The sequence below is a fragment of the Colias croceus genome, chromosome 23 (assembly GCF_905220415.1).
Source record: "Colias croceus chromosome 23, ilColCroc2.1".
Lineage (NCBI taxonomy): Eukaryota > Metazoa > Arthropoda > Insecta > Lepidoptera > Pieridae > Colias > Colias croceus.
The window spans coordinates 6,301,255-6,321,091 of NC_059559.1; the positions used below are offsets into that span (position 1 = coordinate 6,301,255).

Consider the following 19,837-nt stretch of genomic DNA (forward strand, 5'->3'; position numbering starts at 1 on the left):
ACTCGATCGAAACTATAAGGATTCTGCGAAAAATATTTAGTTTGTTTTCCTTCCCTGATCACATAGTCACCGATCACGGAAAAGCGTTCACAAGTAGAAACTTTAAGAAATTTTCGAACGATAAACAATTTAGACATAAGTACTCTTAATGCTATTGCTTGTCCACGCGCTAACGGTCAGGTGGAACGTACAAATAGGACAATATTAGATGCATTACGCGCCACAGACCCCAGCGAAGCCTCTATTAACTGGGCTAATTCTTTGCCCGATATAATTTGGGGAATTAACAACACAGTTAATAACACAACCGGTTATAAGCCTTATGATTTGATGTTCGCTCGGGCAGGTAGACCAGTATGTGACGTTTCGGTACCTGGGCGTGTTTCTGAACCAATAGAGTCGCGTCGTAAGAAAGCAACAGATAGGATACTAAAAGCGAGCGCTAGAATGAAACGTAACTTCGATAGGAAACGAAAACCCGCTCACATATATAAGAAGGGTGATTTTGTGCTATGGCGTCAAGCACCCACTTGTTCAGCATCCAAAGTTAACACTAAACTTGACGACTTGTATTCCGGTCCTTATGTAATAACGAAAGTATTGGGCAATGATAGGTACCAAATTAGAAGTATAAAGGGTTTACGTGGGTATAAGAGTTTTAGTGGGTTAGTAGCTGCGGATTCGTTGAGGCCGTATAAAAGTATTGTTACAGTTTCTGATAGTGCTAGCAGTTCGGATGAGCAAATGGAAACTGAAGATCTTATTGATTTATTAGAGAGCTAATTATTTTTGTTGTTCCCGTGGGAACAACTGTTTCAGGATGGCCGAGTGTAACGGACGTGACGTCGCCTGTCACCCCCGTCAAGCCAAGCCGCCATGTTGACCTCCCCTCCAACCAGCCGCCATGCCTACCAGCCAGCCACGCGGAGGGGATCAGTCTATATATAGCCTAGCCATAATTAAAACGTTGATTTTTTTGTGAAAACTTGAACAATAAAGAAGTGTGTAGTTAAGCTGCAAATTTTATTTTCACCATTTGTTCACATTTTATAAACTATACAACATCATACATAATATATCAGTAAGAGGCATTTTTAGCAAAAACTTTTGCATTTTTACAACCAAGATGCTATGAAGGCTAAGGCTATATTGCGTGGCAGGTGCGTCCCGTCGCAAGTTACGTTTTTATTTTTCTGGGCAAACATATTTTCTCATATTTGATGATTATTGACGTGGAGGTCTATGGCATACTATGTTATGTATGAAGCCCTTGTACCTCATTGTACAGAATGAATTATTTCCCTTTTTAGTGAGAAGTTTTTTGTCACATTTAGCAGTTTGACTAAAGTCAATTTAGGTATCATCAACGCAATTCTGTGACATGCTGTGTGTGATTGCAGTCTGATACATTTATGTTAGAGCGTGGTTGTATTACGTAATTAAATACTGATATAATATTTCTTAGACATCTTTACTCGACCAAAGTCAAGACAAGAATGACTTGCAACTGCAGACGACCGTTATTTATATCAAAACAACTATTCGAGTGGTGTGACAGTGTGAGTCAGCGCAGGTGTTATTTGTGTTGTTTTGATCGTTATTTTGAATACGACATGAAATATTATTATTACTCGATAATTAAATGATTGTTAATACTTTTATCCAATTGGTTATTGTTAAAATAATTAATGAAGTTAATCAATTGATTTACTTTTAAAATATAATTTTATCTTTAAATTAAACGCGCTAACACGGCCATTCTGAAAAAAGCTCGTGCTCTGAGCGTTAATTCAAAACTCAAAATATCAATGATATCACACGCGCTGGTGACATTCAGACTTGTTTTAAGTATTCAAATTATTTGTTTCTTTGTCCAGTTGTCAGACAAGTGACAATCAGGTTATTATTATTTCCCGCCCGGTTGTAACAATCCGTGCAGACAAATGGCATTCGATTGTATTATTATCTGCCCAGTTGTAAGACTAAGTCACAGAAGACCCGTACAGACAAGTGGCATTCGATTGTATTATTATCTGCCCAGTTGTAAGACTAAGTCACAGAAGACCCGTACGGACAAATGGCATTCAATTGTATTATTATGTGCCCAGTTGTCAGACTAAGTCACAGAAGACCCGTACAGACAAGTGGCATTCGATTGTATTATTATCTGCCCAGTTGTAAGACTAAGTCACAGAAGACCCGTACGGACAAATGGCATTCAATTGTATTATTATGTGCCCAGTTGTCAGACTAAGTCACAGAAGACCCGTACAGACAAGTGGCATTCGATTGTATTATTATCTGCCCAGTTGTCAGACTAAGTCACAGAAGACCCGTACAGACAAGTGGCGGTCGATTTGTATTATTATCTGCCCAATTGTCAGACTAAGTCACAGAAGACCCGTACAGACAAGTGGCAGTCGATTATCATAATTAGTTTCCATTACCGCTAACACGGTCATCTAAATTCTGCTTTGGTACTATTCTTACACGTACATAGGACACAATAGCAGTTTAGCAATTGCTTGTACTTTTCGCTTCATAGCAATTATTGTGGAGTATTATTGTGATTTGATATTTGCATAGTATTCGATAGCTCAACGAGTTTTTCCAGCTGCGAACAGCGGCTTATGTATCTCATCTCTCAAGTGATAACCATAGTCCTGGAACATAATTAAAAGTTAAAACACAAGTTATATCCGGCTTGGCCAAAGTAAAACAATAACGTCCTCGTACGTTCATTTGAAATGAGTACGGTAATTTATCTCGTGATGTCAAAACACAATGTTTTATAACACAAACATAACCGCTCGGCCAAACTGACCTTATAGAACACCATCTCATCCACATGATGAACTCAAACTCAAATATTGATTTATTCAACTGGACTTCGCTTAGAAGCGTTTTTCAATTGTCAAAATACAGAAAAATAATAATTTACCACCACAATAGCTTACACTGGGCGCCATCGAAGACACCACATTGGATTCAAATTCCCTGGGATCAAAAACTTATTATTTGCGACATAAGCACGTCGTTCGCTTACCACAATTAAAGGCTCAAATATCCTGGACAACCGCCCGGATTGCACATCACATTAATATTGATGAACTACATTACCGTTACAATATTCCACACCACAAAAATTTACTTCACACAACACACAAGAAAACACGCATTGTGCGAGTTCCTTCATCCTTGTTTACCTACTTGAAGTCAATTCAATTCAATTTTTTCGAAGGTTGAAGTCCACAGTGGTATACTGTCATGATGGTGACAGTGACAGTTGCACAATGTCACATAGTATGATGGAAGAATTTGTGCCAGCCTGCCAGGATTCCAAGTAAAGGGCTGGTTCGTCCTCTGCTTCTGATGTTAGAGCGTGGTTGTATTACGTAATTAAATACTGATATAATATTTCTTAGACATCTTTACTCGACCAAAGTCAAGACAAGAATGACTTGCAACTGCAGACGACCGTTATTTATATCAAAACAACTATTCGAGTGGTGTGACAGTGTGAGTCAGCGCAGGTGTTATTTGTGTTGTTTTGATCGTTATTTTGAATACGACATGAAATATTATTATTACTCGATAATTAAATGATTGTTAATACTTTTATCCAATTGGTTATTGTTAAAATAATTAATGAAGTTAATCAATTGATTTACTTTTAAAATATAATTTTATCTTTAAATTAAACGCGCTAACATTTATATACAATTAGTTTATTTTATAAATTAAATATTTATATAATTACAAAAAAAAACACATTGAAATATAATATACACTGTCTCTTAAACTATATTTTCAGTATCTATTACGAACGATACGACTAAAAAAGTATAAATTAATACATAACACCATCATTTCTGCTACATCGCGGCTTCGCCCGTGTTTTCAAAGAAAAACCCGCATAGTTTCTGTTCCCGTGGGATTTCCGGGATAAAACCTATCCTATGTGTTAATCCAAGTTACCCTCTTTATTATTAGAGCTAGACTAAGAGCTGACGTAATATTATTATAATTCTATTTTCATTTAGGTAAGTTTATTATTATGACCTTAAATAAGTAGAATAAATTTTATTCAATAAATATAATTGGGCCAAGAACATCGTATTATTATGAATTCCCTTTTTTCGTCAATAGATTTTATGCCTCCTCTTAGACCAAAATGAATATAAAAAATTACTCCAGTAAAGTAGTTTTGTCAAACATATATCTATTCAAGATACAGATAAAAAAACTATAACAAATATGTAGATGAAGTTCACATTGTTATTCCCAAAGTTTGCGAAGGCAATAAAACATTGGGTATAATACAAGTATACGCTAACATAAGTAGGTCAAGACGATGTTTGTTTCCCAAAGACCGTTCTGGATCAAAACAAGAACATTATATTATGTTACGAATGAGGAAAACTGCAATCTTATCTATAAAATATAAAGTACGTACTACATAGGAAAGTTGGAGATTTGTAACCCCAAATGTAAGTGAGGGTTGTGACCCCTATTGTAAAGTGTTAGAAATTATCTTGTTTATGTAAAGTTACAGTTTAAAACTCCAATTAATATAAGTAAATTGTAAATTGTCACCTGTATACACTCGAATTGAGAGGTGTTATAAGTCTTGAAACTAAGTCTAAAAGAGAGGTACATTACTAACCCATAATACCTACGAAAGAAGTGCAGAGCGCCAGGGAAAGTGATAGATGTTATTAGTTATAATCATCACTACATACTATACTGTCCTTATGTCCCTTTTTATGCGTATATCCTTAAAACTATACAACCGATTTTGGTGCGGTTCTTTTAATAGATAGAGTGATTCAAGAAGAAGTTTTTAGTATATAATTTAATAGCTTCTCCGCGTGGTTTCACCCCCGTGGCTCCACTCCTGTTGGTCGTAGCGGAATGATAGGTATATAGCTTATAACCTTCCTCGATAAATTAGCTATCTAACACCGAAATAATTTTTCAAATTGGACCAGCCCCCCTAGCCAAGTGGCTTTCTGTTAGCGTAGCGTTCAATAGAATAGACTACGAATGTATGAGATTGACGTAAGCTGTAGATACGTTTATCAACAGCTTGTAGATACGTTTATCTACAGCTTACGTCAATCTCATACATTCGTAGTCTATTCTATTGAACGCTACGCTAACAGAAAACCACTTGGCTAGGGGGGCTGAAGTTCCCGAGATTAGAGCGTTCAAACAAACAAACAAACTCTTCAGCGTTATAATATTAGTATAGATTAGGTTTTAGATAAAGCGGGCGAAGCCGCGGGCGGTAAGCTAGTTCAAAATAAAATTAACCAATATTATGAGTTAATTCTTAATTTGCACGTGTGAATATTTTCTCGAAATATTCCAGAGTGTTATATTGAAATATTTCAGTGCAAATTTCGTAATAATCGCCATTCCCTGTGGTTTGCATTGGAGGTATTATAATTCGGTCGGCCGGGAATGTCGCCGCAAATTGTCACCTGCAACCACGGATAGTAAATAGCGCGGGAAAAGGAATTTTTAATCTGTGTGATGTGACAGAAATGACATTCTAATAATTGACATTATGATACACATTTTTAAATATTTAAATATTAAAATTTACTCTGGTTTCCCTTCAAAACGTATAAATATTAAAATTCTGTGTTAAAATTGAATATAATATTCTTACATCTTATTCTATCAAAAATATCGTTAGTCCTATGTTATAAAAGTTATCATAAAATTAAAAATAAAATATTTTCAGTTATATGAATTTATTGATTAAAATTATTCAGTTAATTATAATAATTATTCAATTAAGACTACTTATATGATATTATTTATTTTTTCAGTATTTTGATTGACCGATTGGCTTGGTGGTCTTAGTATATAATTTGTTACGAAATGTACGATGCTGCGCTCGGATAGCTAATAAATAATAAGTTACTGTACTGGTACTATGATATTCCCGAGGGAAGCAAAAGATTATGTTTCAGCGAAACGACAATAAAGTGCTGAGAGCGTCGTAACCTACCAGAGATTTATTTTTTACTTGTATAATATGACAAAACAGCCGGAGAAAACGGAGTTCGCCGAACTCCTTATAAACACCTTATATTTAAATACCACTTTCATAGTTTAAACACCAAACGAAATGTTACAATATAAGGCGCTGTATGTGAAAAATGATTTTCCCGGTTTTCCCGCTTTTCTGTTGAAATGTTTCCTGAATTTTCTTTGCTACAAACCTCACGGAGCCAGAGACCTTTCCAAATTCCAACGAATGCAAAACCGTGGAAATCGGTTCGTGCGTTTTTTTTCAGATTTTTCCCCTTTGAACCAACGAAAATGTACGGCACATGAAAAAATATTATCTATGCATAAAATAAATTTATTTCGTGTTGTGTCAAATGACCCCCTGGAGTGGTTTTTTCCCCTTGTCCCCATGATTTTTGTACGGCGTTGCGGAATAATGGATTAAAAGCAGTATAGAAATAGTATGACACAGATGCCCTACATGGTCAAATGACCAAATTTACCCCCGGTAACTCTCGGAAATTAAATAAAAATTCCGACTTTGTGGACCACCATTTTTGTACGGCACTAAGCGGTTTCTTATTATTTTTAATAGATCTATAAGAATGCCGTACAAAAATATATGACCAAAATTTACCGAGTCTACCTGTACTTTTTGTATTCAGATTGTAGTAGTCTATTAATGTGAATTTGATAAATAGTTAATAATCAAATAATTAACTTACCCTGAAACTTATAGCCCCGCTGCAGTTAACATCAAAGGCTTTAAAGACATAATGGGCGTATAACGCTGAATCTGAAAAAGTATAAAAATAAATTTAAATTTCATTTAAATATATCCTGGATGTTACGCATTTTAATTTTAAATACATATTAAATTTCAACGAAGTATATTCTTGATTGTACGTTTTTAAATTTAAAATTTTAACGGATTTTAATATACGATTTGTATTACAGTGAAGTCCCGTGTCCCCTAGTGGAGTAAGGGGCAGATGCATTATACATCTGTTTCACTGATCGATTTTCTTTAGGGACAAGTAGGTGATCAGCCTTCTGTGTCCTGCCAGACTGAGACATATTTTTCCTTTGTCTCCATCGGGAATCGAACCCAGGACCATTCGGTTCTACGCTCACGCGTCAACCACTGTACCAAGGAGGCCGTCTGCACTAGTACATAGTTAAATCTAACGAACTTAACAACTATAAATATATTTAAGATTGTAACTTGTAATTGTATGGATTCTTTCTAGAAATAAAGTGACTTTTTGCTAATGTAATATTATATTACATAATATCTACTCTTCTATTGTTTTGTTTGTCGCATTTTATAATAATACTTTTCGATTATTCACTCAAATTCAGATAAACTTTAAAATTTTATTTTTATTTTTTAACATGAGACAGAAAATCCTGTTAAAATCGAAGTATATTAATTTAGGAGATTATTTAAAACAAGACAAAATAAACGACTTAGAATATCTGTCATTTTAGCAGGCAGTCTACTGCAAGTCAATACCTACTTTGTTTTACAGTTAATAAGTAGTATTACAATCATTGAGATAATATTAGTACGTATGGAGAAGACACCACAAACAAAATCTTTGCGCCATTTTTTTGCTCTAACTAAATTTTAAAAATTATTATCAATTCATAAAAATTATTATAGTTAGGTACTTACCGATGAATAGTATTCTTTTGCACTTATCCGTATTATTTGTATTATTTGTGCAATATCGTAACACACGAAGGCATATTTGATGCGTTTCACTTTAACACAAATAAAAAATGAGCCATAATATTATGGCGTATGTTGAGCGGAACATGTGATGTAGGCGGTGTCGTCTCCATATGTATATCAATGATTTCAATTAATGTTTTTAAGGCCTATTCAAACTACAGCGGTATCCGCTACCGCTTTAATCTGAATAGGCCTTAACAAAGATATAAGAAAGATAGAAAACTCACTGCCGTGTGGAAAGAATTTCGCGTATATATCTTTGAAGGACTCTTCGTGCACCACACCTTCGGGACATTCCTGGAATTAAAGTTTATTTATTTATAATTTATACAAATTAAAAGTTTTTTTTCAAGCATTTTGCACTTTGAAGAAAAATAAAGGAGAAAATATACTGTGAAAATTAAGGCCGTGTACGCGGTCCGTGCGCTGTTTGGCTCAAATATGTGATTTTTCAAACCAGATTGTCCATCAACCACTTATCTTACAAACATATGAATTACTAATAATTTTAGGAAATTTTATTGTCTATATAGTTAGTTAAGAGTTTTTTTCAATTAATACAGTATTTGTGAATACCATCAAGATAACTGAGCCGATGATTACTTGATTTCGCTTTTAGTGTCAATTTCGAAGCTAAAAATATCTGAAATCGCTGACAGATCTAACACACAATTTTTTTTAACTAACTGAAAAAATCCTTATTAAAATAGTTAGTTAAAAGATTTTTTTATTTTGGACTCCTAACTTACGAAATTAAAATCCGAACAATGTGAATTTTTTTAGAAATTATAGTCGACAAAATGATTATTTTCACCAAGATATTTGACTTAGTTTAATATAATTTTTACATATTGCAATAAAAGAACGTCTTACTTATAAGATAAAATTTAAAAAATCAACTAAGATACCTCTATTATTTTTCTACAATTTTTTTTAAAGTACTATAAAACACTGCGCGCGACCCGATTAAAATCAGTCGGCAGCGAGCCTTTCCAGAGAGAGGACATGTTGCTCGGCGCTCTCCTGTGGACTTATGCTGTTCATAGTAAAAGGATAGCGCAAGCCGCGATCTATCGTAATAGATCGCGGAGATTTTGACTTGCGTTAAATTGAATAAGCCCTCTTAAGTCTCAGAAATTCAGGGTCAGACAGCTTGTTTTTTTTACTAGCTGTGCCCCGCGTTTTACCCGCAGGCGCAGTGCTCCGCTCCTATTGGTCTTAGCGAGATGATTTATTTATTTGTTTATAAATCTATACTTAATATTATAAAGGTGAATTGTTTGTTTGAACGCGCTAATCTCAGAAACTACTGGTCCGCTTTGAAAAATTCTTTCGGTGTTAGATAACCCATTTATCGAGAAAGGTTATAATAGGCTATATTGTATCATCACGCTAAGACCAACTGTAGCGGAGCAATGCGGGTGAAACCGCGGGGAACAGATAGTATTGTATATGTACATAAAAAAAAACAGAATGCTATGCTATTTTGTATACATCTCATTTTAACTATCTATAATATTAAGTGCAACTGTCGAGAACAGCTGAAATGATTTCGTTAATTCTTTATTTTCTTGATATTCCTTGAAGTACTAGGATGGTTCTTATGGAGAGAAAACGTAAACATGTAGGTACCACGGGCGAAGCCGGGACGGACTGCTAGTGTCACAAATTATTATTATTATCCCAAACAGTATTAATAGTATTATACATAATATAGTGTTATTCATTTACCTTGTCCATAGTTTAAACTTTATTATGGATTCAATAATTATTAGTCACATTCAGTATTAAAAATAAATTAAAGGTTGGTTTCATCAATCCTGGCTCTCTTGGAACCCATCATGACGAGTTTGTCGTCGCACTGGACCGACTTCGGGTGGATATATTGGCGGTCAACGAGACCTGGCTCCGCGAGGGTGAAGAGGGTCGTGCGCCCCTTGTTCCCGGCTATAGGCTGCGACATATACCACGCTCGAGAAGTATCCGTAATCGCGGAGGCGGTGTTGGATTTTACGTGAAGGAGGGTATGGTAGTTAAAACATTGCAACATCCTATAACCTTGCAAGTCGAGCAAATGTGGGTGAAAACCACAGTTCAGGGTAAAACGGTTGTATTGGGAACAGCATATAGACCTCCTTGGCTCGATGTTCAGATATTTATGGATGCCCTGATCGAATCTCTTGGTTCCTTCATGTGGTCCGACAATATAGTGCTCTTAGGGGATTTTAATATTAACTTTTTAAATAAGCAACACGTTTCTTTCTCCAAACTTAGTTTTTTGCATACGATGAATCTCACTCAACTTATATCTGAACCAACACACTTCACGGATAAAAGCGAGACGTTGCTGGATTTGATATGCACGAACATTGCAGCATCGCACGTTGTCGTTGAGCATGTCAGCGCCCTGAGCAGTCATGCATTTGTTTCTTGTACATTAAATATACCCAAGGACAAATATATCCCTAGATGGATAACGTACAGGTCTCTGAAAGATATTGACATGGAGAGTTTTGAAGCGACCCTAGAAGAAGTAAGGTGGCACACAATTATGGAAATGAATAATGTCGACGAGATGGTAAAGATTCTTACAATATACATCCAAATAATTTTTGATCATCATGCTCCTCGAAAAGTGAAATATGTAAAACACAAGCTTTATCCATGGATTACTGATACCATTAAATTGATGATAAAAACTCGAGACGAAGCGCAAGTTACTGCCAGAAGAAGTAAAGAGGGTAAACATAAGGCATATTACAAAGAACTAAAAAGTATCGTCAGCCAGGCTCTGCATAGAGAAAAGCAATCATACTTTGACAATTATGTTAATAGTAATATCAATAACCCGCCTAAATTGTGGAAGCACATTAAGGAACAAGTCGTAATTAAAGCTAAACAGGATAATAAGTTACCATCGCATTTCAATGATCCCGATAAATTAAACTGTGACTTTCTTAATGTTCCTGGCAACAACAAATCTGACCTATCGACGTTGACTTATTACGAATTTCACCGGTACTGTAACGCCACCTTCTCATTAAAATCTGTAAATGAAAACACGGTACTTAAAGCCTTACAAACCTTGAAGTCTCAAGCAGTTGGAGTCGATGACATGTCCTTAGATATGTTAAAACTTACTTCCTCCAAAATCCTGCCAGTTATCACGCATATCATAAACACGTCCTTCCGTACGCATCAGTTTCCTGAACTTTGGCAAAGTGCACTGGTACATCCTATACCTAAGAATGACAATCCATTGACCTCAAAAGATCTGAGGCCGATCAGTGTACTTCCGTGTCTCTCGAAAGTGATAGAGAGGATAGTACACAATCAGTTAACCCAGTTCTTAGAGCAAAATGGAGTATTATCCGATTTGCAGTCAGGGTTCAGGAAGGGACGTGGTGTTGCCTCTGCACTAACTGAAGTTGTAGATAACATCCTGAAGGCGCAAGACACGGGCATGAGTACTGCTGTTGTATTCCTTGATTACACTAGAGCTTTTGACACCATCAATGTTCCGCTTCTTCTATCCAAGATGTCGTACTATGGGTTTAGTAAGGAAACAATAAGCTGGTTCAGTAGTTATCTCAACAAACGTACTCAAACTGTAGTCATCCGCAAGGAAGATGGTTCAAATGCATATTCCAGGCAAAGTAGCGTGACCAGAGGAGTTCCGCAAGGCTCCATCCTGGGTCCCCTACTTTTCATTCTGTATAGTACGGATATTACGCGTGAAATAAGATATTGCCGGTACCATTCATACGCAGATGATATACAATTATATATATCTTTTCATCCATCTCGAACTGTTGAAGCTATTGCCGAATTAAATTCAGACCTTCAGCGTATTTCAAAATGGTCGGAGAAAAACTCTCTGGTTATTAATCCTGCGAAGACCAAATTTATGTTATTGGGAACACCGATTTTGGTTGAAAAAGTGGCGAAACATAATCCGCTTATCAGTGTAGAGGGGCAGTTGATTGAACGCGTTAGGGAAGCTCGCAATCTTGGGATCGTGTTCGATGAAAATTTGAGGTTCGAGAAACACATTCATACCACCATTTCAAACTGTTTCTATAGATTAAAGCTGTTGTATCGTATAAAATCCTACATTACCGCACCCTTACGTTCAAGGCTGTGCGAGGCACTTATACTCTCGAAATTCAATTTCGCGGACACCATGTACGGTACAAGATTGCTTGAAAAAACTAAGACTGCAATACAGCGCGTCCAGAACGCCTGCGCTCGTTTCTGTTGGGACATACCTTCGAGAGATCACGTTACGCCGTATCTGATCAAGGCAAAAACGCTCAACATGGAACGACGCAGACGCCTTCACTTCGCTGTCATGCTTTTTGAAGTGGTAACATCCCAGATGCCTAAATACCTTTACTGTAAGCTGAGGTGGATGAGAGACAGAAAAGGTTCGCACTTCACAAGAGGGTCCACGTACATGCTAGTTATGCCAAAGTTCCATACAACTGCTTTTAGAGGTAGTTTTGTATACAACGCAACGAAGTGCTGGAACAATCTTCCGCCGCCGAGTCAGTGTCAAAAAATGCTTTCAGATATAAATATAAAGCACACTTGATAAACGAATTCGTCAAACAAGCCTAGTTGCGTTGTATAATATACATTTATTTATTTATTTATTATGTTATTTTATATGTATTTTCAAATATATATATACTAGCGGTCCGCCCCGGCTTCGCCCGTGGTACATATTAACGTTTTCTCTACATAAGAACCATCCTCGTACTTCAAGGAATATAATAAAAAAAGAATTATCGAAATCGGTTCAGCCGTTCTCGAGTTATGGAATTACAACGAAAAGTGGCATTGATTTTTATATATTAGATATATATATGTCAGAGAATTTAAATAACTATCCATAATTAATTATAGTTAGGTAGATATGTGAAATAATATTAAATAATGACTCAGTGCGCACACCTTGCGCGGTCGATGGTAGTACCGAGACTATATCATCGAGCTACTGACTCAAGGAAATAAACCATAGCATGGCCCGACACCCCATGCATTTCATATCAATTGAATATCAACACTATGTTGTCACACCATAGAGTTCATTATAATAGGAAGGTATAGCCACATAACAACTACTATGTTATAATTCTCTCACACGGCCATTCTGACAACGAGCGCGTTCTCGCGCGAACATTCGACTAGTAATTTTGCGAGATTACTTACTGCGTTGCTATTTCATTTGTTGTATTCAAACTCTATTCCCTTCACGGTTTGTAACTTTTCACACCGACTCACAAATTATTACTCATCATCGTCATCATCGGTGATATCAACAACGGAGCTACTGTCGCCTAAAGACGAAGCTTTGAATGTATTGTGTGTGTGTGTGTATTAGGTATATTGTAAGTGTAGAGCTCTGAACAAATACTGGAACTACATGCAGCGCGGAGCCTGACATGTACTGTAGTCACATGAAGCGCAATGCTTCGCACAAAATCTGGAACTACATACAGCGCGGAGCCTGTCATGTACTGTGACTACAAGGAGCTTAAAGCTACCCACAACAACTGGAACTACACGAAGCGCGAAGCTTCCAATGTACTGTGATCACAAGGAGCGCAATGCTACCCACAACATCTGGAACTACATGCAGCGCGGAGCCTGCCATGTACTGTGATCACAAGGAGCGCAATGCTACCCATAACATCTGGAACTACATGCAGCGCGGAGCTTGCCATGTACTGGTGTGTGTGTATTATATTGTAAATGTAGAGCTCTGAACAAATACTGGAACTACATGCAGCGCGGAGCCTGACATGTACTGTAGTCACATGAAGCGCAATGCTTCGCACAAAATCTGGAACTACATACAGCGCGGAGCCTCATATGTACTGTGACTACAAGGAGCTTAAAGCTACCCACAACAACTGGAACTACACGAAGCGCGAAGCTTCCAATGTACTGTGATCACAAGGAGCGCAATGCTACCCACAACATCTGGAACTACATGCAGCGCGGAGCCTGCCATGTACTGTGATCACAAGGAGCGCAAGCGCTACCCACAACTACACGAAGCGCGGAGCTTCCAATGTACAATATGACATACACGCCTTGCTATGTCAAACACAGAGCTATTATTGAGCTATTAAAGTGTGGTGTGAATGTGTGTTATGAAACTTTTGTGTAATACTTAGATTAACTATACGGAATTATGTAACAACCGAGGAAATAAATAGGTAAAAATAATAAAATAAAACAAAAATAAAAATATACGGAGTATTTATTTTTTTTACAATACTTTATTGTACAAAACAATGTAAGAAAATCTAGTACAAACTTATAAGGTAAAAATATTTTGCACAATATGCGGCCTTATTGCTACACAGCAATCTCTGCCAGGCAACTTGCAAATTACTGGAAGTAAGGAGTAACATTTGTGGAATACATTTTTATTCATTGGCTCACTTTCCAACTGCTTAGATGAATTTGGAAGTTCTTGACACAAATATGTACTGAGCATGGCCTCCAGTTTGAGGCTCGATTCGATACCTCTCGTTATCGCAAAGTCTATAATCTCATAATTTTGTATGGACTGGAGAACTTTTCTCCTAACTTAGTAATTAACATCGTATGACACGCCATCAATTCGTCGTCCAGTGACATATTTAGTGTATTTACAGGAATACACAAAACCACCTTGCACTTATAACTTGATGTATACTAACAACGTATAATAACAACACTTTACGGGGCAGAGTAACTGCTAATAATTAATTTACGAGGACTGAACCCAGTTCTAAAGTCGCACCAATTTCCATATCATTTACCACTACCGACAATATCACATTCTCATAGTCCACCTTCAGACAATTCAATAATCATAAAATGACCGTCAAAACAAGTAAAATAGTATTGATGTTACAATCGGCTTTTCTTTCTTACTAACACAAAATCATCAACATTTAACAGACGTGCAATTGCTCGTCCATCCTGACTTTTGCGTTATTTCTAATTTCAAACAGGTTAACTACTAAAGTGTTGACACTCGTACTAAATCATTATAACGCAGTGGTCTTGCAGCCTATAGACAATTGCAATGGGCTGTCGCCTGTGCTGTGCGTTTCTTTTATACAATACAATTCAAAGTAAGTTGAATTTCGCCAATAACTGAAGAATACCATCATCAAGGTTCATGATTTTCAGCGATACTGAAACAATGAACTTAAGAACAGACATAAACCTTTTAAAATAACCCGTTAGCGCAACTCAACCCGCTTGTAATTTTGTACAACTCAAAAGAACACTGCCAACTCAAGTCTATGAGTTCGCTACCTGCGAATGACGTAGCTTGATCGGCTACTTTTCCTTTCAGCGCCTTAAATAAGATAACAAAAACAAAGCGCTTAACATGCTCTTTTTTTTTTGGAGACACATTTTTAACAGGAGCTAGGTGACAATTTACCAGTAAATGCGTCAACAATGTATGTAAGCCAACCAATGCGCATTCTATAAAGCTATACCGATACTCGTAAGTGTCATTCGTATCGATGGTAATGTATGAAGTGGTTCTGATACATTTTCTATCGGATGTCAAGTCAACTGTCTGGCTCTAGAGGGCCTTTTATTAACTGTAATCTAAAAACGTTCAATGTACGTTCTAACGAACTAAGTACACAAAGTTTGCAGGTTTTTCCAAACTAAAATGTTTCAATGTTTCAAATAATCATGAAATGATTGTATCAATGAATGAATGATAACACTTCGTTTGCACCAAACAAAAGAAAATGTTTATACAGCAAGCATTTTTTATCATATGTGACACCTTAAATTTAAATCAATAATATCATTTTATCGGCTTCAATTATAACTTTACTTATGTTCGGATCAACAACTTATGTTCGGCTTGTAGTCGTCGCGAATCTTTACTTTTTTTTTGCCCAAATTGAACATTATGTGGAAACAACTAGTTTCTACTAATAAAATCTACACGCGGTATTCTTGGACCCTTGCGTAGGTACCGACTTCGAAATCAAAAGCTTGTATGTAAGCCCATCATCTATGAACACGAGGAGAAAATATTTTTCTTATGACATGATGCTTTGAGACTATTTCAGTCTGTTAATATTCTAAAATGTTAACGCTTAATAGATTATGCTTGAGGTCTTCTTAAATCTTATAACTCTATTTAATAACTATGATAACAACTTTCTGTGTCAGTGATTCTTTGATAATATTCGATTTTTAAGTTGATCATTACTTTCTTGTAGGAAAACTGAACCACTATTAATCTATTGAACAGGAATCTGTTTGTACTTCAACAACGAGCTTTGTCCGAAAATCGTTAATAAAGAAGCAGAAATCTTTTTTTTTTATCATTCTAAAATATTTCGCGAACTTAAACGTTCTTTTGACAATAATGCTTCAGCAAGAGCCTTATTTTTTTTTATCTGAAAAGTCTACCATTCGATGTTATGAAACCTTGTGGTGAATACCTATTCAATGTTGCAACAGCAACTTGCATTTATTCCAATTAAATGAAAACTCTGCGCAAGCGAGACTTTCAATATTCTTTTTAAACAAAAGAATATAACCTCTTATGATTTTGAAACTCGAGAACATCGTTGATAATAAAAAAGTAGCTATGAAGTCACGTAATTTATCTAGTCCTTGGTTAACAACAAGGGCATTACAAAACCTTATCAATGTTGAAAGAACTGTAGATTGTGCTAGGGTTGTATTCACAAGTCTTATTCCCATTTCACAAAATTTGTGCTTTACTTTCAATAATGGATCTCACACGATGAACATCATTAAAATCATTTAAATCCGTGTCTATAGATTCAAAATTATTGTCCGCAATAACAAATATTGTTTATTTTATATTCACGAATAATTTGAGTCCCATTGTTATTCATAATCAAACTACGACCGGCTCTAGTACAAACATCTCGACCTGTTACTCCATCCCAGGAAGTACTCGGGAGTCTACAATAACCAAAGCTCATATTTACATCATTAACAGTTATGGGTAATGTTGAACGGGCGAATGAATAGGTTGATACAGTGCCAATTCCTGTTATGCGAGTGTATACAAATTCTAGCCTGGTAATGCTATCGGCTATCCTTTTACAAAGGAAAAAAAAAAAACAATCGGACCCGCTGTCAATAAGGCACTTGAACTTAACGCCGCGCGGCAACGTCTGTGACTGTAAGCGTTTATCGTGCTGTAAACACACATTAATAAGGGTATTGTTTCTTTAAGAGCATGCCGCCCGTTGCTTAGAAAAACAAACCTCTTCTATGTGACCAAATTCATGACTATAAGTGCGCCGTTGTACTATTTCTTAAATATTGAACGGACCTTTGTTATTCTTATTGATTAAACTAACTGATTTTGTTTCATAGGCGAGATTTACCGTCACGTTTGTAATGACATGTGAACACACAGTTATAAAAACAATTTGCAACATGCGACGCTTTAAATGATTTGTGCCAAAATGTCTATCAAGTCCCACAAAATCAATCGGCGTGTATCATAATAAATCAGATCATACCTGGTCATCTGCAATACCTTCTACCACGAATTTACTATATTCGAGTAGTTCCAGCACATTCTCAGCCGGTCGATTAGCGCCAACTTTGTAGTGGAGCACTCGATGTATGTTGAAACTCGATCACTTTTTTACCATACCATATCTCAAAAAGGTATTTCCTCTCGCTTCTTTGCTTCTTTTCACGTTAAAAATAATGTCCACACAAGTAGATGAAGGCTGGACTCGTAGTGGGTCTTCCTTACTTATGCGTTAGAACCGGAAACAAAATGTTTCGATTTAGGAAAGTGTATAGCTGCCATTTCTTTTAACAGAGATGCGCACGACATGGTGCTTTACAACCCACACACAACACATGATGTTGTTGTTGTTGTTGTGTTAACATTCTCACGATTTATTGGTGGAAACTCTGGTTCTTCTCGAACCTCATTAACACTATCTATTTCTTCTTGAACTTCACTAATACTATCACTCATTTCACTCACTTGCAGATTTGCATCGTTTAACGTAGTCTTATTCTTATTGGAATCGGGGGTAATAAGTGCCGATCCCACCGCTGCTGTCAGAGAATTTAAATAACTATCCATAATTAATTATAGTTAGGTAGATATGTGAAATAATATTAAATAATGACTCAGTGCGCACACCTTGCGCGGTCGATGGTAGTACCGAGACTATATCATCGAGCTACTGACTCAAGGAAATAAACCATAGCATGGCCCGACACCCCATGCATTTCATATCAATTGAATATCAACACTATGTTGTCACACCATAGAGTTCATTATAATAGGAAGGTATAGCCACATAACAACTACTATGTTATAATTCTCTCACATATATCTCTTTATTTTTATTTATTATTATTATAATTTTTTTGTTTTATATGTTCATATGTATAATTCTGTAGAGGATTTTGTTTCTATTTAGTATCTATTTATTATTTTTCCTATATAGGTATTATTAGTAATAGTCACGGTTAGGGGACACTTTGGGCTTCTGCCCTGTTGTCTTGTGGGGGGCACTGAAAACCAGCGTTATGCCGACCATGTCGGCATGACATATGCTGAGGGCCTCACCATTTAGGTCGCCACACAAATTTATTATTATTTTCTCTGTTTTGCGTTCTGTTCTTTCTTCTTTTTTTAATTTTGTTACTTATGTTTTATGTGTCAATGTGGTGTACCTAATAAATGATTTCATTTCATTTCATTTCATTTCAATGTTTGTCCTTAATGGACTCCTAAACCACTTAACGGATTATAATAAAATTCGTACACCATGTGCAGTTCGATCCAACTTGAGAGATAGGATAGTTTAAAATCGTTTTAGAGAAAGCGGGCGAAGCCGCGGGCGGTAAGCTAGTAAGTAATAAATAGGTAAGTCCTTGGATAAAACTATTTAAAAGTTTCTTAAATCAGAATACACGACAAGACTTACTAAAATATTCGTTTCATTATTTTACTATATTTTTACCCTATTTTTACGTTCAATGCATACCTTAGTAGAGAGAATGAGTTTGCAAAATTTATCAAGCCCTACAGGCTACAATAGTGTAGGTTTAACTACGACCGTAAAATACTTGGCTTATGCATAAATAATTAGATTTGAAACCTTACTGTGAGAATCATTGTTTAGTCCCATAAATATTTAATGAGATTGCAATGCTATTTTATATGTGTTGTCGACATATTGGTTTAGTTATCAGCACTGTCACTACAAAGTATAAAACAACTAGCTTTCCGCCCGTGGCTTCGCCCGCGTTTTCAAAGAAAAACTCGCATAGTTCCCGTTCCCGTGGGATTTCCGGGAAAATCCAATGTGTTTATCAAAGTTACCCTTTTTATGTGTACTAGATTTCATTGTAATCGGTTCAGCAGTGTATGCGTGAAGCTGTAACAAACATACACATACACATCCATCCTCATAAACTTTCGCATTATAATATCAGTAGGAGTAGGAAGTCGCTTTCTCTGTCCCTATTCCCTATGTATGCTTAAATGTTTTTTTTTAATAGAGTGATTCTCGAGGAAGGTTTTAGTTTATAATTTACTAGCGGTCCGCCCCGGCTTCGCCCGTGGTACATATTAACGTTTTCTCTACATAAGAACCATCCTCGTACTTCAAGGAATATAATAAAAAAAGAATTATCGAAATCGGTTCAGCCGTTCTCGAGTTATGGAATTACAACGAAAAGTGGCATTGATTTTTATATATTAGATTAGGTTTTAAACAAAGCGGGCGAAGCTGTAGGCGGAAACCTAGTACCTAGATTATAGAAATATTTTTTGAAATTTTAACTAGCTGGGTACAGCTTGTTTGTTTTGATCATGTTGTATATGTGTGCGTGGCTGCATCCGCGCCTGTGTTGAATCAATAAAATAAAGCAGTGCGAATCGAGCCTTCGAGTGTTTCTCTTGTTCCCTACTACGTATCTAACAGATTAGAAAGATGAATAGCAAAATTCTCTTTAATATGCATTGAGAAATACATATGGAGACGACACCGCCTACATCACTTATGTTCCGCTCAC

At 36.2% G+C, this 19,837-nt stretch overlaps 1 protein-coding gene across 2 annotated transcripts in view; it reads right to left on the reverse strand.

The window, feature by feature from the left end:
- Window positions 1-19,837, reverse strand: part of LOC123702370 (Kv channel-interacting protein 1) — a 98,487-nt gene that overhangs the window by 8,410 nt on the left and 70,240 nt on the right. For both annotated transcript variants that reach the window (XM_045650113.1, XM_045650112.1), the window contains exons 3-4: window positions 7,990-8,059; window positions 6,750-6,820 (exon numbers count right to left, since the gene is read on the reverse strand). In XM_045650113.1, coding sequence (XP_045506069.1) covers window positions 6,750-6,820; window positions 7,990-8,059 — 141 coding nt within the window. The remainder of the gene's footprint in view (window positions 1-6,749; window positions 6,821-7,989; window positions 8,060-19,837) is intronic.